This window comes from Pararge aegeria, chromosome 22 (assembly GCF_905163445.1).
Source record: "Pararge aegeria chromosome 22, ilParAegt1.1, whole genome shotgun sequence".
NCBI classification, from domain to species: domain Eukaryota; kingdom Metazoa; phylum Arthropoda; class Insecta; order Lepidoptera; family Nymphalidae; genus Pararge; species Pararge aegeria.
The window spans coordinates 8,652,768-8,675,771 of NC_053201.1; the positions used below are offsets into that span (position 1 = coordinate 8,652,768).

At 35.8% G+C, this 23,004-nt stretch overlaps 1 protein-coding gene across 1 annotated transcript; it reads left to right on the forward strand.

Annotated features, from left to right (window-relative positions):
- The first annotated feature begins 11,315 nt into the window (after positions 1-11,315).
- On the forward strand, positions 11,316-20,629 carry LOC120633889 (venom protease-like). The gene is made up of 8 exons (XM_039904278.1): positions 11,316-11,414; positions 12,399-12,499; positions 15,550-15,686; positions 16,031-16,161; positions 16,719-16,887; positions 18,258-18,502; positions 19,625-19,785; positions 20,369-20,629. Exons 1-8 carry the CDS (start codon positions 11,354-11,356, stop codon positions 20,528-20,530), a joined length of 1,167 nt encoding a protein of 388 aa, XP_039760212.1. The 5' UTR covers positions 11,316-11,353; the 3' UTR covers positions 20,531-20,629.
- Positions 20,630-23,004: the final 2,375 nt, after the last annotated feature.

Genomic DNA, 23,004 nt, shown 5'->3' on the forward strand with positions numbered 1-23,004 from the left:
GGAATATAATTTTTGTATCCTGCCTACGCTGGCCATGCAGGCGAGTCTGAAATTAAGAGTTAATTTATAATTTTTTTTTTTTTTTTTACAAAAAGTTTATTTTTGATGGATATAGGATGACTTTTAGAACAACTAAAAAATGCAAGATATAAATATATTCAACAACATTTTTAATTCAGTGCCAAGTAAAATGAATATTTACTAAAATTTGTTTACCGTTCCCTTTATTAGTTTTATAAGTAGTTTTATACATTTTACTTGGCATCGTCGGTTTCTATTTGTCAAAAAAAAAAAATCACGCTCGAAGATCCGTCCAATAGATCGTGTCTAACAAAATTGGGACCACATGAGAAGTAAACTGCTTCAAGCAAAAAAAGATTTTTCCAAATCGGTTAATAAATTACAAAGTTCTGAGGTAACAAACATAAAAAAAATCAAGTGAATGGAAAACCTCCTCCTCTTTTTTGAGTCTAAGAGATTTAAAAATAAAAAACACTCTACTAATACTAGCTGCATCGGTGATGTCAGCCTTCGGGTTACGTAATAAAGGAATTCAATAACAACTCGTTCGTTGTAATTGGGTATAATATAAAGCAAGTGGGTATCTATAACTGCCGCTTGTTATGAGAATATCTCCCATTATCTTTAACATTTGTACAAATAACTCCCACTGCTTACAACGTTCAGCTACAGCTAACTAGTAGACTATAAAATATTACTTATTACTATTGAATTATTATTAAATTTACTATCATAATATTATTGGAAATGCGAATTTTTTGGTTGGGTTTTTCTTTCCTTCACGCATTTTGTTGCATAAACCTAAATAATTTATTATATTATTTTTATGATTAAATTATTTCGGTAATACAATTTTTATTAATACATAACTATAACCTAAAATAAACTATTTAAAACTAAATAAAATCTAAAACGTCCTCGAAACCACCGCAGCGAGGCACAGTTCCTAAGATGCTGGCAGCATTTCCCCTCTGGATGGCCCAACTAATTCGTTGGCCAAGGTAAATTACCGAAATAATTTAATCATAACCTAAATAATAGTATATTTTTTTTTTAATTATGACCGTAGATAACAACGATAATACTGTATACACCTTTAATGGATTATTGTGATGGCACTAGACAGAATTTGTAATTCTAACGCATAATTTAACTTTTTTATGAATGTAGTTACAATTAATTGCTGGTGTGTCTTATGAATAAATGAATATATAAATAATAAATAAGCCTACCGATTTCTTTATTATAAAAAGATAAATCGCGGTAAGTGGGATTTTGAAGTCAATTTGGGATTGTTGAACAAACAGCCCGCTTATTATCCGCTTGGAAACCGTAGGGGTACGGGTTTAATATATCTGTTTTCCCGCAATATAAGTTTTAGAAAAGACTGCATAATAAGTTACCAGTGGGAATAATATAAACTTAAGAGTAAGTAGGTATATGCACTTCATTGTGTCCTTGGTAATAGAGGATAGCACCATTTTTAAACCTCTAGATTTTTATAAAACGCCAATATATTGTGTTTGAATATTTTTATACTATAAGTAAAATTGATTCTTTATCTCCTCATCTCACACACTGAGAATATATGAAAGAATTATTTTAATTTTGTAGTAGTAATTAACATTTCGTACAGAGCAGTTAATAAAATTAATTCGACTACGTTATTTATTGTTGGAAGTTTGATTGCCTGAATATATCCGGCCCCAAATTCATCCCTCATAAGATAGAAAAATGAATGAAAATTTATATTGTTGACGTTAGAAAGAGAAACTGCTGAGTTTCTTGCCGACTTCTTCTCGCCAGAATCAAGCTTCCGAACTGGATGTAGAGTTACTACAAACCGATAGACTTGTCTTTTCAAAAGTGCCTAAGGAATAAGCCTACTTGACGCAACATGCGGGTTTGTCGATAGAAACGAAAACTAAATCTATGTACATTTGACGGCCGATTGGCGCAGTATGCAGCGACCCTCCTTTCTGAGAGGCTGTGGGTTCAACTAGCACAACTGGAAAATGTTTGTGTAATGAACATGAATTTTCATTGCCTGGGTGTTTATTTGTATGTCAAAAGCATGTATGTCTTATATTAATCATAAAAATAAATTAGTAATATAAGAATAGTCGTAGTATATTTATTTATTACACATATACAGTTTTGTTCACCTAAAAAGTACACAGATATACACAGTGTAGGTACATATAGCTCAAGGAAAACGATCGGTGACGAGTACGCGAGTCCCATGATATTTGTTCACTCAAAAAATGCTCAACGCGCAATTATATGTTCCTTTCTAATATATATAAAGCAGAAAACTCAAACACCTTGTGTTCTATTTATAGAATTTAGTGCGTCCTTAATAAGTAAGTCAACCGAGTTTATTCCCAGCCTGTTATTACGAGCACACCACAGCACAAAATTAATGAGCGTTGACAAAATTGGGTGTGCCATTTTGGGCATTAACATTTTCAAGTTAAAGGCTGTATTTAAATGGCAAATTGAGTGCTGAAATGCATTCATTTAAAGTGGTATTCGAATGGGCGTTTAAGATATTCAAATAATGTGGTACCGACGCCATAGCCCAAACAATTGCCCTCAGGTATGTTAACGTAACACCATATTTCAACACGCACATTTTCAAGAATCATAATTTGGTATGGCCTTTTTACAGGCAAACGCGTCTAATATAATTGAGACTTTAAGGCCCATTTTCAGTAAACCTAGGAATCGCCTTAATCGGATGCCTAGTGATTTAGAAGAAGAAGAAAAAGTCTTTATTGCACATACAAATATAAAACCAGGTTAACAAATAAAAAACGATAATATACATATGCACAAAGGCTTGAAGCGATCTCCTCCAGACAACCTTTGGTTAAAGAAACATATAGAGAAAACGGGATAGTACAATACCTAAATTGTGCTAATTATAAACATTACATATACAATACATACTAATACTACATATATATAGTAAAAACATATATATTTATATATATGGAGATTCTATTAATTTTATATATATGTATATAAATATCAATATATATTTATGAGGCGTGCGAAGTCTACAACTCCGTACATACTATACTACTCTTAGCAAACGTGGACTACGGCCTAAACTCATCTAATTCTGATAGGAGACTGTGCTTTTGTACCTAGTAAACCGGTAATGTTTTGATAATAATGATGATGACCTGGCGTACAAAAAAATTGATAGAAACATAACGGTAAGTAGGTATCACGCAAGCATCAATGGCAAATATGTGTAATTAAATTCCAAGGATTTTGATGATCACCCACGACAGGAATACATGCATAGCTAAACTAAGTGCACGCATAATTACATACATCGTCGGTACATGAACAGTTTCGTCTGTCAGAACTCAGAAACTACTTACGCATGTAAAGACTGAAAAACAAATAAACCTATATCATATTTTATATGATTAAAGGGCCCGCCTCATCGTTCTGTTAATCCATAATATTTTTATTTTAGGTGTTATAAGTTTAACGTTACTGTGTGTGTGTGTGTGTGTGTGTGTGCGCGTGTGTGTATGTGTTTGTGTATCGTAGTTCCCAAACAGTTGAACCGATTTTTATTTGTTTGTTTTTTTTTAAAAGATGAATTAGTCGGAAGTGTTCCTAGCTTCTTCTACCCATAAATATTATCTTCATTCATCATCATCATCATCATCAGCCCATAATCATCCAAATAATGGACACAGGCGTTTTCGCGAGAGCGCCACCACACACGGTCCTCAGCTAGTTGTCTACTCATCTCATATTTTGTATGCGGTGGCCACTGGTTAGTAACTGTAGTGATATGTTTATAACTTCAGTTCAGTACAGTAATGCTGTAGTTCAACTGCACTACAGCATTACTGTCATGATTATTAATGTCAACCACATGAGGCTTAACAACTTCAGCTGGACACAAGGTGGACACAGGACGTGCTCCTTGCGTGCCCTGCTTCAGTATTGCCCTGTTCATACCTGATGGTTTTACACTCACACCATTTTTCGTATTAGCCGTTTGTGACAGCTTTTCCGAAGTACTATCGCCATGCTCATTTCTGCCGCTAAGAAGCATTGTTGCATGCTGTGTTCCAATCTGCAGGGCTAGCACGGGTAGAAGAAAAAATGATTTCCCCTAACAAGGTTAAATTCACGAGTCTACCTGCTAAAGCACGGGAACATGGAATAGGAGAATTGTACCCCCGTTTATTACTACACAGTGGCGTGCATAGGGTATGCAGATGATACAAAATGTAGGAAATCTCCAGACGAGTTATAAAAAAACTTAAGGATAGGCATTGTAAGAGTTATAAAAAGCCTACCCTTAAGTATTTGTAACTGTTACTGAAGATTTTATTCATTTTGTATCATCTGCATACCCTGTGCCAATATATGTATCATGTACATATATTGGCACAGGGTAACAGTGGCGTGCATATATGGTATCTATGCACGCCACTGTTATTAGACATATATTAGATAGAAAAGGCGTTACTTTACGGATCCTTACGGATCTGTTTTGTGTGGAGTATACGGATTGAAGAAATTATAAATTACGCCACACAGATTCTCCTGCTGTTCGCGGAGTATAGCAAATTAAGCTTAATTTTCATAATATACAAATATATTATTTAGATATTATTTGCACTTGTGCGCCATACTGTGGGAGAAGATAAATTTTGCACGCCTCATAAGCGAAGCGTTGAGGTGGGTATTACTGTCAGTTTAAGCACACCGAGTGATTCTCCAACTTAAAATGTCACATTTTTTATTCTTTATTGCTTTTATAAGTGAATATAAATAGACAAATGTTGAGAAAAACCCTATTTTTAACACTCATTATACTTTTAAAACTCTTTTTATTATACTTTAAACTTATTAAAAAATTATTTAAAAAAGTTCTGTCTTGGACGTCCGTGTGTCTTTATGTGCGGATCCCGTATCTTGTAGTCACGATAACGAGCGAAATACTTCACTTATGGAGTTGGTTTTTTTTAAAGGCTTCAGTATTTTGAGGAATCGAAGCCTTTTCACGGTATAATTAGATGTAGTTAGATTAAAAAATTAAATTTTAACCTGTTTGAGAGGGTTGCACAAATATATATTAATTAATATTTAATGTAACGAAAAAAAAACAAAATAAATAGTTCTATAGTGTTAATTAATGGAATTTGTAGGAATGGTCTGGATGAACTTCCGTCTTGTAGTGTTTGCACGTACCCTGAATGTAATAACGTTTCAATTTGTTTTTGATTTGCTTCTTTTTTTTATTTTCAATTTCTTCTAGTAAAGGTCTAGGTAATTTTTCTAAAACACTAGGCAGGAGGTACACCCATACCCTCTTTCCATAAACATTATTAAATGTGGGTGTTCTAAACATAGGTAGGTAGGTAGGTTAAATGAGGTAAGTTCATAGGTCTAGCATTCTTGTCTAATTTGCGAATGTAATTATAATACTGGGTTATTATTATTATTATTAACTAGCTGTTGCCCGCGACTTCGTCTGCGTTTGATTTTGTTTTTTGATGTGGCATTAAATTTAGTCGTAGTTCTAAAAAAAATGAAAGTATTCAGTATCGCTATGCCTGAAATGAGGGGTTTGAGGGGTCCGCTAAGGACTGACTATCTGACCTTTATCTCCAACCACAGTTTGGGAAAAATTTAACACATATTATAAACTCTATAGTACAAAAATAATTATTTAAATAGGTTATAATTTGTCGGAGTTATGGTGTAAAATCATCAAACACTTTCATCCCCTCTCCCAATTAAACCGAGCTTAATGTCGGGATAAAAAGTATCCTATACTACTTCTCGCACTTCTACGAATATGTGTACAAAGTTTCATGAGAATCGGTTAAGTAGTTCTTGCGTGAAAGCGTAACAAACTTACATTGACATTTATAATATTAGTAGGGATAGGGATAGGGATTAATACGTGACAGATAATTAACATAATGACATGACATATATATATTTTTTTTTATATAATTGACAGACCAAATTTGCACACATATTCCTGAAGGTATTAGAAGTAATATAGGATGCTTATTAGTCTGAAATTAAGCTCAGTTCTCTCGGGGGAGGGGACGAAAGTGTTTGACGATTTTACACCAGGCTTGGCTATCCTAAATACATAAAGTGCCGCCACATTTATGAGGCACATGTCTTTCGAAAAACAAAAACAAAGCGACCGAAGTCGCGGGCAACAGCTAGTAGCATATAAATATTTTTTACAATTAACTACAGAGCTTGGCAACCATTAATAAAAAAAAATCTTAAGTTGAGTAATGCGATCTTTCCATCTATCGGTTGAAGGCCCTTAATGCAAAGGCGAGTCAGAATTTGTTGGTTGCGAACAGGTTGTTTTATTCTTGGAACACTGCAATAACTTTAAAACAAAGACTGGTTTATAAATAAGTTATCACTATTGCTATTTCCATTGAACACATAGCTTTTAGATTACTTTATTCTCAATATAGGCGCCTGTATATAATGTAAATACCTATCCTACGTAATGTAACAGTAATTTTAATTTAATAAAGTGGGTAAATATTTCGTTTATTTCTTTCATCGGAATTGTACATATTATGAGTTGACGTACTGGCTATCCAAGCAAAATGAATAATATAAAGCAAAAATAACCAAACCAAAAAATAACCAAAGAAAATATACAAAAACAGTTATAAATTAGGAAATTACCATTGTGTAGCTTTAATTTTAACATCTATAAGATGGTATACAAAGTCAAAAAGTAAGTAGAGTGAAAATTAGTAAAGTGTATAATATAGCATATATTCATTTATTTATTTACTCATAACACATACTATACATCACAGGTCTTAATTTAAAGATGTACCTAAGGGTATACTCAAAAAAAAATTTCATACACCTAGTAGATAATCTAGTAGGTACGTATATTTAAATTCAGTTTAATGCTACAAAACAAATTAAAAAAAAGTTAGGTAGGTACCTTTCATGTCTGAATGACTTAAAGGTATACAGGTAGGATATTCTCTTACATTAGTCATAACATCAACTCATTGGTACCCATCTGTTGTCATCCTAACCACATATCGTAAAAAAGTTACTTCTTAAAAATGTTAGCTTAATTATTGTTAACTTGAAATTGTAAAACAAAAGAAAGTACACTATGACAAAAAGATAAAGGGATCTTTAGGATCATTAACATTAGTTATAAAAAAGACGACAGTGGCCAAAACTATAAATACGGCAATAAAACCTCTATTGCTCGTAAACTTTAGCAGACTGTTGGTCGCAGATTCATCACGCTTAAACCGTTGTGCGAAAGGCATTCGAAATTTGAATGATTGTCGCATTCGAATGGGAGAGAGTTTACAAATTCAATTATGTGACCATTCCAATTTAGCGGGACGTCGACGACGAGCGGCGCCTAGGAGTCGCGCCCACGTGTCGCGTGTACTTACCTAATACCGATGTAGCAAAGACTAAAGTATTTTGATAACTTTAATTTTGTTTTATTTTATTTATTTGTTTCCAAATTCGAACATACATAACCGTTAAACACAGTAAACTAGTGTTACGATAATTATATAAAGTGGGTAAATAATTAAACTTATGTTCATGACATTGAGTTGGTGGGTATTTTGATATAAAATTTTAGTGGTCGAGGCGTCCACTTATCCCCCGCCCGCGAAGTCGAGCCTAGGCGGCGACGTCCGAAACATGTCCTTTACGACCATGGCGATCAAGTCCCTAAAACACACAAACACACAACCAACACAGCGTCTTCACCGGCGAAGACGAGGGCCCCGATTTCTGACGTCATCCGGACGTGGATCCTTACCACGGTCACGGGGGCGTTCGGACTAAACAATGATTAGTCCAAAAGTCCACCAACACTCAGATTAACGTCGCACCGAGCAAGCAAGAAACTCAGCCGTTGCTCTTTTCCAACATCAATAATTTACATTTTACATTTTTACATTCATTTTTCTATCTTGTGAGAGATGAAAGCGAAAACTCATCAATTGTATAATAACCTCGCTGCATTGCTAGGTCCAAAATTACCGTAGGAATCATATTATAAAAGCGTATACACAATCCGAAAATCGAAATATACAATTCAGTCTTACATGGACTAGAACGATGCAAAGATACCTCCCGGTGTCTTAGTCGTTTATCATTAGATCTGAGGGAATATAACGGAGAACGGGCAGCAGCACCCTCTGTGCTACTACTACCATCTACTGCGATCACCAAGCCCTCTGCCCAGCAAGCGTGGTGATTATGGGTAGGTAAACCCTCCCGTTGGGTGAGGACCAACGAGATACAGATAGTATGAGGTACAGATAGTAGCTTTGATGATAAACTAGATCTGTATTATATTATGCTGTCAGCAGTGCCGGATTAACTATGTAGCAAGAGTAGCAATTACTACGGGCCCCGAGCGAAAGGGGTCCCCGCAAATAATACCACTCATCCCAGATCTCTTTGCGTAATTTTTTAAATGAAACTTATTTTTCCTATTGAGAAAATCCACATCAGACGCTCGGTAGCCGACTATTTCCTTGGCGTAAACAATTTAAATAATTTCATTCGGTCTATTTATTTGTAAGATTGACAGTCTACATTAGTAAAATTTTGTAACCATATACCAAAAGTCTTCGAGCTCAAAAATCTTCGGACAGATAGATTTAATTTATATCGTTTACATTTTGGATTATATCGGTCTAATCGAACAACTCTTCACCGTTGAAGCAAGCCATATTTTAATTGCTTAAAACGCACATAACTTCGAAAAGTTAGAGGTGCGTGCTGGGATTCGAACTCCCCCCCCCCCCCCGAAAGTGAAGTCGCCTACCCACTAGGCTATCTTCGCTTCTATCCTACCGCTTTTGTCCTATTATATCATAAACATTATTCTGCTCCATTATTTAAGTAGGCAGGAATGAGTTTCCTTTTTTTACAAGCATAGTAGCTAATAAGTAGTGATACATATTCCTTATTTTGTACTGTGGTATACGTACTGATCACAAACGCAAAATTTCTCACTGCAAACTCAAACTAAATAGGATTACCTGAAGCGCTGTAGAAACGTAATAAACTTACTCTTTAGCATTATTGTCAGACAATGTTGATAATTTTGTGCAAGCATTATTTATTAGATGCTATTACAATATTCAATTCGATAGCATTACTTAATATCTAATGACTTTTTAATACAAATTTTTGACAGCTTTACCAATGTGCACCATAAATGAGGATTCGTGTTACCATTTTGGTAATATGTATGCCCTATAAAGTCCTGTTTATAAATACTCTAATTAACCAATACTGAGACCTCCAACTAAATACCAAGTAAACAGATTCGTAGAGGACGTCAAATAATATATCACTTTATATAAAACATTACAGCAAATATAAATCTTTGTGTAATTGCTAGTAGCACCATGACAGCAGACGTACATAACGTTCAATAAACAGAAATAATACACAATCAAGGTAAATCAGTAGGAAAAATCTGAAAAACTTCCTTTTGCAGTGTTCGCACCATGATATGATATTACTAACCAAGATAAACCCTGATCTGACTATGCGCAGCTTGGAATTCCAGAATACTACAGTAAACTGAGTTGCACTTCCTATCCGTTTTTATGGTTACTGACTTTAGGCTGACACTTCTTAAATATTGTTCAACGGGGACATACCACGATAATATTTTGGATTTGTCGATATTTCGACCCAGTTGCAGTGACGAAATATCGACATATCCAAAAATATTATCGTGGTATGTAACCGTTGAACTATATTTAAGAAATGTTGATTAACCACGAAAATCTTAGTTTAAAATCTTTAATTAGGCTGACACGTTAAAATTTACAGGATTAGATCAGGAAGCGTTAATAATAAACAAGGCTTTCGCAACAGCAACAGCTAGGCTCCTTTAAGACTTCTCTTAGACTTCCTTTTCTTGATTTTTGATCCATCTAGTCCAAGACTGTGGTCTAGGAGGTAAATCTGAGTTTTTGCGTTCACTCCAATATTATACGGCCTCTGCGCAACTAACTGGCTCAATTATCACCGGACTCTTAACAAGAAGCTGTGATAATTGAGCTGTGCTGATGTGTAGAGATGGTGAATTTCGGCCGTGATGCTTTCTGAGTCTCGTCTTAGAGCACAGCAACATAGCAAACTGGTCACGCTCGCATTTCAATTCAATAGGATGACAGTGCCTCGAATGTGGAAATTGCATAATAAAAACCATTTATCGAAGTACGAAGTTTAGACGAAAGTCTAACTTATAATGTGACCTTGCTAGAGTTAGTTCAAATAAGGTATCATTCAAAATACCTTCATTTAAATAAATAAATATACTAGGACAGTACACACATCGCCATCCAGCCCCAAAGTAAGCGTAGCTTGTGTTATGGGTACTAACTAAGACAACTGATGAATATTTTTATGAATAACATACATAAATACTTAAAATATACATATAAACACCCAGACACTGAAAAATATACATGCTCATCACACAGACATTTTCCAGTAGTGGGAATCGAACCCACGGCCTGGGGCTCAGAAAGCAGGATCGCTGCAAACTGCGCCAATCGGCCGTTGTCATTTACACCTGCCTTATCAGTTAATACCATTTACTATCTGGTTTTAACTCGCTAACCTGCATTGATGCAGAATGTTATTCCTAGTGAGAAAGCCTTCTTTTCCCTCTGACCAATGGTGGGACATTAACAGGCCAATAGATTGATTTGTTGATGTGGATAATGATATTGGTTTTAGAACCTACAAGTAGTTTCCAAGATTAAATCACTATACATATTTATAGAAGTTAGTGCACCATTGATTATGACATTACTGCATTTAGATTCGAAAGAAGCTGATCAAATTAAGTGCCCATTCGAAAATTTCTGATGATGAAACAAGCCCCGCACCGCGCCGCTGACATTAGATACAGTATGCTTGTTATATAAAAACTTTTACCTGATTTAACGTCTTGTTAATTTATTTTTTGTATTTATTATTGTTTACCAATGAACAGCAGAGATTAGACAGAATGACTTGGTCACTGTTGTACGATGAAAAACCGGTCAATATGCATAATGTATATCCCATCACTTTTAATATTAGCTTACATTTTAAGTAATGTAACCTACACTTTAAAATATTGGGTTTTTTCCATTTGTAGTTTGCAATTTTGCGTTTCGCATATCATACTAACATCCTCCGGATTTAGCTATATATAATTATCACCACGTTATCAACATCCGATGTGTCCTAAAAGTTCTCATCTCGTTTAGTAGCTCGAAGACCATCAGCTATGTGGCGTCTCTTCGTTTTAACTTTTGCCATTTCTATTTGCAATGGAAATGATTTCAAATGTGAGTAGTATTCCTCTTGCATAATAATAAAATTTTCTTACGATCACGAGCCTTTGCTTAATCTCTCGAAATAAAACGTAGTTGGTATTCGGATTACCTCTGTCATTTATATTATTAAAGTGAAAACTTCTTTAGGCGCGTTGAAAAGGGGTGAACAAAAATCATGGAACTCGCATCACCATCACCCAACGCATTCCATGAACTATATGTATACTGATTACTGTGTAATGAGTATATGATATTGTGTGTAGGTACTATTTACAAAGAATTTTTTACTGTTTGAAAACATTAAACAAATTAAATACTATATATATATATATATATATAAATTGTTAGAACGCTAACAATGATAAAAATCGATTCCAGGATAACGGAATTACAACGTCAAAACCAAAACTTTAATTACCAAAAAAAAATCAAATAATGATTCTATCTGATATATTGTGACGTTCCCAAAATAAAATTAACTCTCTCAGCGGATTTATTTTTCAGAGCCATTATACTTACGTTCTTATTATTACTTTTTTATATTATGAGTTTGGCACGGTAAACATACGCATGGGACAAACATTATGTTCCCTGACAAGGGGAAAAATGTACGGGTCCAACAGACAAAGAACGGCAACAGGAAATAGGTTAGGTACCTCCGTTTATACACGTATATTATTTGAATATTATCTCTACTTGAACGCCAATGCTCGGAGAGTTGATAAAACTGTGGAACAAGATAAACATTTTTTACTTTCCACGGAGAGAAAGATCTCTCCTGCCTATTGCCGTGTTGAAGGTGCAGCTGTCTTGTTTTTTTTTAATTGGATGTTTGCACTTGTTCGAAATTTCTTTATCTAAGTTGATAAGGTAAATATTTCGAAGCAAACATTTATTTTATGAAGTGTTATATTGATTTACTTGGTTGCACAGATTTCTCCTAAGCTATTCTTTAAGTAATATAATATAATTTGTAAGTAAAATCTGGTTTTACAGCGGATTTGCACGATCCAGAATGGAAGGAAGTGGTGGCCGCAGGAGGCATGCAGATTGGCCATGGCCGGACCAAACGATTCGTAGAACTTAATGAAAACCAGGTCAGTGCACATACATGTTCCGGTACTAAGGGCGTTGTTGCCGGTGTAATTACAGGTAAATATGGCATGGTTTACGGACACACATAGCCAACCGAACCATGGCTCGGTGGTCCACCGCACTGGACGGCGTATTAGACTACGGCCTTAACCCCCTCTCATTGTGGGAGGAGACCCGTGCCCGTGGCTGGTAATGGGTTGAAATGATGATGAAGATGTTGCTTAACACCAACTGGTTTAATTGGCACAGGGCTACATTTTGTAGGAAGTGTTGTTTGCATGTCCTGTTTAGGGCTGCTCTGTTTACAGGCCATGGTGCGGTCCGTATCGGTTCGGTCAGAATCATTGTAATATTATAATAGTTTTCTTATTGATACTTATACGAAAATCGATGTGTTCGTCTCAAATTTTACTTTTTTCATTTTTCCTTTGTCATATCAACCATATTATATTTTGCACAGCGTCAAAAATTTAGGACACTCTTGTGATTTTCCGCTAAAATTTGCTTTTTATCATCCTATGAATAATACAATAAATACTTATAACATATTCATATAAACAATGAAAAACATTCATGTTCATAACATTAATATTTAAATGACAAAATATTAGCGGAAAATTACAAGAGGGTCCTAAATTTTTGACGCTGTGAAAAATATAATATGGTTGATATGACAAAGAAAAATAAAAAATAAAAATTCGAGACAAACACATCGATTTTCGTATAAGGATCATAATATTATTGAAGGCGATAGGTGAAGTGTGCAGCGACCCTGCTTTCTGAGTCCAAGGCTGTGGGCTCGATTCAACCTTTGTGTGCATTAAAATAATAAATAAAATAAATAAATATACTACGACAATACACACATCGCCATCTAGTCCCAAAGTAAGCGTAGCTTGTGTTATGGGTACTAAGATAACTGATTAAAAGTTTTATGAATAATATACCTACATAAATACTTTGAACATATAGATAAACACCAAGACACTGAAAAACATTCATGTTCATCACACAAACATTGTCCAGTTGTGGGAATCGAACCCACGGCCTTGGACTCAGAAAGCAGGGTCGCTGCCCACTGCGCCAGTCGGTTGTCAATGGTTTCCAAAATTAATTATGTGACCATTAGAATTCAGCGGAAGGATAATGTGTTGCACCCACGTCCGCACTTGATACCCACACAATACCTACCGACCTATTTATCTGGAACAAAGCCCAAAAATGTTCTGATTATAAGGTGGTTATAGTTAAATTTAACATAATAATGTTAAAATGAAACCTAATTACCACCTACAGTAACTTAATACCACGTACTAGTACTTTAATACCTAGTTATCTAAATCATTATAACTAATTAAAAGTCCCGCATAGCGTTGTTAAATAAGTAGGTACCGATAATAAACCAGAAATGTTTAAAAAACTGTTGATGTTGATGTTATAGTAGGTACAGTGTAGCTTATTGTCTACAAACTATGGAGGGTAGAGGTACGGAGGATCATCTGTGTATATGAAAAAGTGTCGTCAAAATGTATTAAATTAGGATGGCGCCACATTTGCATCAAGGTAACTCTTAAAAGAAGCGCCAAATATAAATATTGTTAGAGTAGGCTTGAAAAATAAACAAGGAAGTAAGGTTATATTTACCACAATATTTTGTACAACGTAAGTTGTTGAAATTCTCAATAATTAACTACTTTAGTCGATAATGACATACTTCAATTCATCTACGATTGCTACATTCATACCATACCCTGTGCATCCACCAGCGCCATTGTGGAGGATTTTTGAACTGTTATTTAGCGCATACAACTGGACACTTTCTCCCATATAAGATGACTCTCCCTACCTCTACCCTCCATACTACAAACTATGCAACTGTACCCGCACAGAAAAAAGATAAATTTATTTTTAAAAAACTATCTTTGAAAGCAAATCAGCATATGTAATTAAAATTTATAGTGACACTAAAATAATGAACATTCATCAATTATATCTTTCTTATATCTTTAAACGAGCAATTCTTGTATATATATAATTATTGGAATCTTTGAATCGGCTCCAACGGTTTTCATGAAATTTAGTATACAGGGGGTTTCGGGGGCGATAAATCGATCTAGCTAGGATTCATTTTTAGAAAATGTCAATTTATTTGTGTTTTCCCGTAAAAACCGATTTGGTGCAGACGAAGTTGGACGGGTCAGCTACACAATCACTTAATAACTAATATCAGTTTCACAAAAAGAAAAATAAAACTCGTCGAGCCAGTTTCCTTACCTTACCTAGAACTAGGACAAATTATGGTAAAAAATCCCTTACCTTTGAAGGCGCCAAAATTTTTAAAATAAAATACCTATACTTATAAAAAATATAAACTCATTTCAATGTATTCAAAACTAAATTAGCTTCTTATATACATATTAAGTAATACCAATAACTTTAAAGACGAACACATTAAATAATAGTTAAATTGAATTTAACGTCGTCTAATGGAGTTTAGTATATTTAGGAGATGGAATTTAGTAACGAGCTCTATTAATATTATTATTCAACCAATTAGTGAAAGTTAAATTCTTAAAATTATGCCGAACAGATTTTTACTTCGCTATTAATTTATTACATAAAATTAAGTTTCCTATGTAACTGTGTGACTTAGGTCTCTTTATGGGAATAAATGTCTTTAAACCAAAACCTAAAATGATTACGTAGAACCTGTTATAACATTGTTACGTGTGGTGACAAGCAGATCACCAATTCCCGCAAGTGTCTTACGAGGTTACGAGTGTCTTCCCAGCGTGACTATGGGCATACCCTCCTGTTGGTTGGACTTTACACTATCCGTAGACTGTAATATGCCATAGATTAATTATCATCACAGTGAAAACCGGAAATACATTGTGTTGGTGTGACCGTAAATATGTGTCTTACTTTGTCAGCAGCTTATGCTATTTGATAGGCAAATATTTACCTACTATAGTAAAGGTAGAAAGTAACCTCATCTCCTTATGCAGAGAATTCAAACAACTCAGAATTAAATACAGAGTTTTGATTCCAGCCGAATATACCTTACCAAGCCTGCCTCCTTCCCAATGGCGCAAGCGGACACTGCCGTCATTTGCATTACTGCGTACAGGAAGACTTCAAGAAGGATTTCACGAAGTTTATGGATTACCTTTGTATCATCAACCACTCGTAAGTTATTTACGAACTGCATTTTAATAACCTGACAGTCCTATGCTGTTCATAGTTCATATGACGTCAAAATTTAAAAAATAGATTAGGTAGGTACCTATAAATAGCAACATATCCACTGAGAAAGTATTTTTCTAAAGCGTTAGAAGATCGTATGAAAGGTCTATGTTTTTGAGGTTAGGGATTTAAATTCTTCTAAAAGCCTTTTTCTCGCTCTAAGGGTGTGTAAAAGTTTGTATGGAAATATATTACATATTTTTTTACGTACGCAGACGACGTCGAAGCGAAATAAAATTGTCTTTTTTAATTAATTTAAAAATTTAAAAAATACATTTTTTTTCTAGAGCTATTGGTGTTTGCTGCCCTGATGGTAAGGGTGAAGGCAGAGCTGACGCTGTAGCAGGTGACCTCCCAGCCACTGCACCAAGGGAAGAAAACGACCTGTCGTTAAAGATAGATCGCGCTGAGAACAGAGGTCTGTAATGTCTTGATTAAAACATTCTACCAATTTGAACAGTTGTTTTATTTAACATCCTGTAGAAGACCAAAACTTAGCTAGTGAAATTTCTACAACAATAATTCTGACCATTTTTAAAATATAATAGCTGTTCAGTGTAAGATAATTTTTAAATATTAGTAAGTATATATTTGTTGAATATAATTTGGTATCTAAAAGCATAAGGGCAAAGAATTAAAATAAAGATGCAGCACAGATCATTTCTCATGATGACTTTAGTAATTTCGATGGTTAAGTTTCGTTTTGGTATGACAAATACTTACTTGTACTTTGTCTAAAGTTCTCAGTTTGTTTTCAAACGTAATAAGAAGAAACATAATTCAAGTGAGAATTGAATAAATAATAATAGGTTAAACTTTTATTTGTAACCAAGTGACCGAAACAAGTCTGTGTATATAAATCACAATGTGAAGCGGGATCAGACGGATTAGCAAACAATATCTCTAATACATAATAGCATTGCTGCAAAAAATATAACAATAGTCTCACTTGTTAGAAGATCTCGTAAATTTCAGGTTGTGGACTGAGCACTCGAGCTCAAGGAAGGATCACAGGGGCCCAACCCGCGAACCCTCGAGAGTGGCCTTGGATGGCTTCCATCACCCCCGACGGCTATGACCAGTACTGCGGCGGAGCGCTCATCACCGATAGACATGTACTAACTGCTGCTCACTGCATTGTTAGGTAATTAAACATCTTGCATCTTGCATTGCATTAGGCATCTTGTAGGAAAACGCTCTGACCACCATAGCTTTCCAATCTATACTTTTCGAAGCAGTAGGTACTTTTATCTTCTTCTTCTTCTTGTCGTTACACTCTTGACAGAGTGGTCGTGGTGATCATGAAGCGTCTTTGAGGGCAGATGTCCCACGCCCCACGAGCATACGCCACTTCTCTCGGCTGGCCGAAAGCCTGGTGCACTCGTGCAAAGGGCCACCCACAGCAGCTTAATCTGATCGGTCGATGCACGACAAGACGCTCTATGGAGTCACTCCCACGACGGGAGACGTGCCCGAAGAATTTTAAGATGCGACTCTGTACTAACGCCGAAAGACGTTTTTTAATGACGATTTCTTGGAGTATAGAGATGTTGGGATGAGGTACTTTTATAACATAATCAAATTTAGTCTGTATTTACATCGAAAAAGCATCAAGAGATAAGTTGCATGCCTGATAGTTCTCCATAATACTACTAGAAGGCGTGTAAAGTCTACCAATCAGCATTTGGTCAGCCAAGGGCATTACGGCCTAGCCCCATCTCAACAGTAATGGGTTTTGGTTTGATAATGATCTCGATAGAGCTCGTCCGCAGAAGTACATATTTCTGCCGCTAACAGCATTGTTGCAATGCTGTGTTTCGGCATAAAGGGCATAGTTGCCGATAATTCCAGACAAATGAGGCTTAACACCAACGCCTCAGGTTATTGGACACATAGCGGCACGTTGCAGGACGTGTTCCTAACGTACCCTGCGAAGTATTATAAGTTTTAGACTATAGTTTTTCACATATCTTCAGGAGGGCTGCTTGGTCCGTCAAGCATTATATTATTAAAAAATAAAAATTTTGTACCTAACCAAAATACAAACCGATTCACAACAGATCACAGACCACCTTATTTGTACACATATTCATCAGAGACGTGTGTGTGAAGTATGTGTGTGTATGTGTGTGTGTGTGTGTGTGTAACACAGGATTGCACGAACGGATGACCGATTGATTTTGATGTTTTCCTTTGAAAGGTGAATAAGTCGGGAGCGTTCTTAGCTATGTTTGACGAAAATCGGTCCAAAATGGCCGCCGCCACAAAATGCTGGGCTACATATTTTTTTTATAACATCCTAAATATTGATATCGAGTACAATACAAATTGGCCGAGTTTAAATACAAGATGGCCACCGCCACAAAATAGCAAATTACATTTTTTTTCCTCAACTCCCTCAATATAGGTATCACACGAAAGGGCTTGAAGAATAATGTACAGTATATTGAAAGTCGGGTGTTTTTAACTATTTTAAATTATATATTATTAGTTCTTTGATGAAAATGTTATCAGGTGGACAGTCGAAGAACTGTTCGTCCGTCTGGGCGAGTACGACTTCAAGCGCAGCAACGACTCGCGCTCCTACAACTTCAAGGTCATTGAAATACGTCGCCATGAAATGTACGACAAAACCAACTATCACCACGACATTGCTATACTGAAACTGCACAGGGCGGTCGTCTTCAATACGTATGTGTGGCCCATATGCCTACCACCACGAGGTTTGCCGTTGGACGAAGAAGTAGCTACCGTTATCGGTAAGTTTTTAACACGCCAGCGAGGTTTTTCCGACAACCAAAATACTTGAACACGTTGTATCATCATCCTGTTAATATCATCATCATGCCACTGCTTGGCACAGGCCTCCTCTCTCATAGGAGAGACGGTTTTAGAGCATAGGCCCACCACGCTGCTTCAATGCGGGTTGGTGGATTAGTGATAATAACCAGGATTGACCGTCAAAGTGCTCTGTGAGGCCCGTTGGTCGACACCACTATTTGCGGGCTAGTACTTAAATTCTTTAACAGAAAAAAAATACCTCACAATTTTTACCTCACCTGGGATTAGCCCCCAGTACCTTCTGTTCCGTAGTTCAACATTCTAACCACCAAACCAACGAGGCAACGAGAGAATACAATGTATAGAACCTAAGATATTTCAAATGACCATATTCAATTTAAAAACCAAAGATAGCAACTGCTAGCACAGGCTGTAGATAAAAATTATATCCCACGATTATATCCCGTGAGAGGGGATATAATTAACGTGTCCACCTGCTAAAGTAAGGGAACATGGAATAGGAGAAGTTTACCCCTGTTTATCATTAAGCATATATTATTTGGATATTATTTCCACTTGTGCGCCAGTGCTCTGAGAGTTGATAAAGCTGTGGGAGAAGATAAATTTTTATCCTTTACCCGGGGAGATAATTGTCTCCTGCCCATGCTAGCCGTGCAGGATGGATTGAAATCCCCTTAAAAATTCTACACGCTGTCTAGACGTTCCTTCTCTTCACCAGCAAGAAAAAGACAAAATAATTTAGTACTGATGCTCATACCAAAGCAAAGCAATGAAGTGGTTTTTTTACTTGGCCACCTAAATTTATTTAATTTTGTCACTCATTTAACCAATTGTCTGAACCAGGGCCTTCTCTTGATCGAGTCTCGATTTTAAATTATTAACAAGCAGAATAAAAAATAAATTATAACTAAGTATGATGTTCTTGCATGGTTGTCTTACGAGACCACTAAGATAGAACATACAGAGATATAACAGAGAACGTGGATAACTCCACGTTCATCCCTCAGTAAAGAAAGACCTTTCCAGCGGTGGACTTAATGTTATAGACACTGATGATGACGATTTTCTTGTTGTATAAGGATGGGGCACGTTGTGGTATAGTGGTCCGCACAGCAACGTCTTAATGGAAGTAGCAGTACCGATTTGGAACATGGAAAGCTGTAAAAGCTCGTTCACCGACTCCGTTTTTAATGAAACTATATGCGCCGGTGGAAAAGAAGGAGGAAAAGATGCGTGTCAGGTAAGTTTGGTACACCTGAAGTTAATAAACAGTCAATGCAAAGTCTTTCAGACCCATTAATGAAGTTATAGCTATCCATAAAAACATGGTTAAATGATACCATATTAAATCTTCGATCTTCGATTATTATAATTTTCGGGCGTTATTGTGTTGTCTTTTTCTAGAATGTTTTTAAAACTTCACATGTTTATATGACTATTAAATGCAGTTTTTGGTTTTAAGTAATCGATCCAAAACCTTTATTTTTTCGTAATTCTTCGCTTTTTTAATTTACTTCTCTGACCGCAACCTAAGTGGCTTTTCTGACTGAAGTGGTTTGACCAAAAACGCATTTTTCGTTCTATACTATGGTTTTATCCATACGCGTTGTTAATATTGTATGCCGATTTAAACGCTTTGTTTCTACTTCGTGAGTCTTGTTAGTAAATGACGCAAATTTTTTTCCATTTCCATTATTGGTTGGTCCAATAGTACGGAAAACTAAACCAAATGGATAACTGTGAATAACATAATTCAAAGTCAAACTGCAGCCTTTTCCATTGCAGCTACTAATTAAAGCTAAGCTCACGTAACTATATTTCAGGGTGACAGCGGTGGTCCTCTCATGTACCAGATGTCCAGCGGACGCTGGGCAGTTGTTGGCGTGGTTTCATGGGGAGTCCGCTGCGGAGAGCCCAACCACCCTGGGCTCTACACACGCGTCGACAGATACCTCGAGTGGATTCTACGAAACTCCATCTTCTAAACCCTTCTTTCTCATGTGACACCTAGGTGTATCTAGTTTTGAAGTGCATTAAATAAACATAATATTGTCACAGTAAATACATTGTAATTAAATAAAAGAGTTGATGTCCATTAATTTCAATCTCAATAATACAACACCCGCTCCGGATTGCGCTTGCATCTTCGGTGACGGTGTTTTGAAGTCTGGATTTGACTTTTTTCTTGCCTCTGAACGACCAGCTACACAGTTTGTGTTATGACCGGTGACAGAGTTCCTTATCTAAGCATTGTCTCTATTTTAGGAGAAGAATGCCGGTATTCAGCAGTCTGACCTTAATAAGGCTAATGATATTGGAAAGAAGTAGGCGTTACTTTGCGGAATTCTATACAATGAAAATTAAGCGCGAAAAGCAAAAAAATCGGTACGGTGTAATTTAGAATTAATTATTTTTCATTTCTAAGTCCTAAATTCAAAAATTCAAATTCAAATTCATTTATTTCAAGTAGGCCTACTTTATAAGCACTTTTGAAACGTCAAGTATGCATGTTTGTGTGACTCTACCACCGGTTCGGAAAGCAGATTCTACCGAGAAGAGCCGGCAAGAAACTCAGTAGTTGCTCTTTTCCAACATCAACATTTACAATCATTTTGCTATCTTGCGGGAGATGAGAGCGAGGCTGGCTGCTTCCATTCTACCTTGTCATTGAGGAATTCATCAAATGTATAGTAACCTCGCTGTACTAGATGCGTTTTTACACATTTTTTAAATGTATGCATTGGTAGGTCAAGAATTTCCTTAGGAATCATGTTGTAAAAGCGTATACTCAACCCCACAAAGGAGTTCTGCACCTTTCGCAGACGATATGCAGGTATCACTAATTTATGACCGTTTCTGGTAAGTCGATTGTTAATTTCAGCTTTTGATTTATAAAGAGTAATATTTTGCCTCACAAAGACTATATTATTATAAATGTATTGCGAAGCTACTGTAAGAATACCTATTTGTTTAAATTTTTCACGAAGCGATTCGCGTCATCCAAGTTTATATATTGATCGTACGGCTCTTTTCTGTAGTATAAATATACTTTCAATATCTGCAGCTTTTCCCCACAGCAAGATCCCATAGGACATAATACTGTGAAAGTATGCGAAATAAACAAGCCTAGCTGTTTCAACATCGGTAAGCTGTCTAATTTTCCTGATTGCATATGCAGCTGAGCTGAGTTTACTCGCTAGGCTTTCTATATGGGTACCCCACTGTAGCTTACAATCTAAGGTCACTCCTAGAAAAACAGTGGAGTTTTCTATTTCAAGTGTTTCTCCATTTATTATGATGTTTTTATCAATTTTTTTTACGTTAGGCAAAACAAATTCCAAACACTTAGTTTTTTTTGCATTTAAAAGTAAGTTATTAACAGTAAACCAGTCTGACACATGTGACAAAGCACGGTTTACGTCGTCAAAATTATCTTTGTTTCTATCAGTCTTAAAAATGAGAGATGTATCATCTGCGAACAGTACAATCTCACAAGTGCCCCTGACATGGTGTGGCAGATCATTTATATACACCAGAAACAATAAGGGACCCAAAATTGAGCCTTGTGGGACACCCATTAAGGCAGATGATCCCTTAGACTTTATGTCTTTTACGCATACCCTTTGAACTCTATCACTTAGATAAGAGGCAATTAAATTGAGTGCAACGTTTTTGATGCCATAGTGGCTTAGTTTTAATAACAACGTTTTGTGTTCAACGCAATCGAATGCTTTGGACAGATCACAGAAAACACCAATGGCATTCTGCGAACGTTCCCAGGCATCGTAAATATGCTTTATGAGTCTTGCGCCTGCATCCGTTGTACTACGACCTTTAGTGAAGCCGTACTGCTCCGGAAGAAGTAAGTTATGTACATTAAAATGATTTAAAAGTTGATAAAGTATAATTTTTTCAAAGACCTTACTAAGAGTTGGCAAGATTGAAATAGGCCTGTAATTGTTAAGGTCATTTTTATGACCGGATTTAAAAAGGGGTATTAATTTACTACATTTCATTAGGTTCGGAAAAATACCCATATCAACACATTCATTAAAAATTACAGCTAGATAAGGGGCAATAACGTCAATAATGTTAGAAATGACCATCACCGACATACCCCACAGATCACTGGTTTTTTTCAACTTTAATAACCTGAAATTCTTTACAATATCTATTGCAGATATATGTTTAAAATTAAATAAAACATTGCACTCTTTAACATTATCTCTCAATATACGCTGAGCTGCTATTGGTGAAGAGCTTAGAGAATCCGTTAACAAAATGGGAACATTCTGAAAGAAGTTTTCGAAAGTATTAGCAACCTCCCTGTCAGACGTCACTTTATTGTTATCAACAATAAGTTCAAAATCCACATCACGAGATTTAGTTTTTCCTGACTCGTAATTAACTATTTTCCAGGTTGTTTGTATTTTGTTATCAGATTTCATTATACTATATT

Coding starts and splice junctions, on each gene's coding strand:
- LOC120633889 (XM_039904278.1), top strand. CDS start 11,354: ATGTGGCGTCTCTTCGTTTTAACTTTTGCCATTTCTATTTGCAATGGA. Junction 11,415..12,398: donor CAATGGAAATGATTTCAAAT/GTGAGTAGTATT, acceptor CTGGTTTTACAG/CGGATTTGCACGATCCAGAA. Junction 15,687..16,030: donor CTTTGTATCATCAACCACTC/GTAAGTTATTTA, acceptor TTTTTTTTCTAG/AGCTATTGGTGTTTGCTGCC.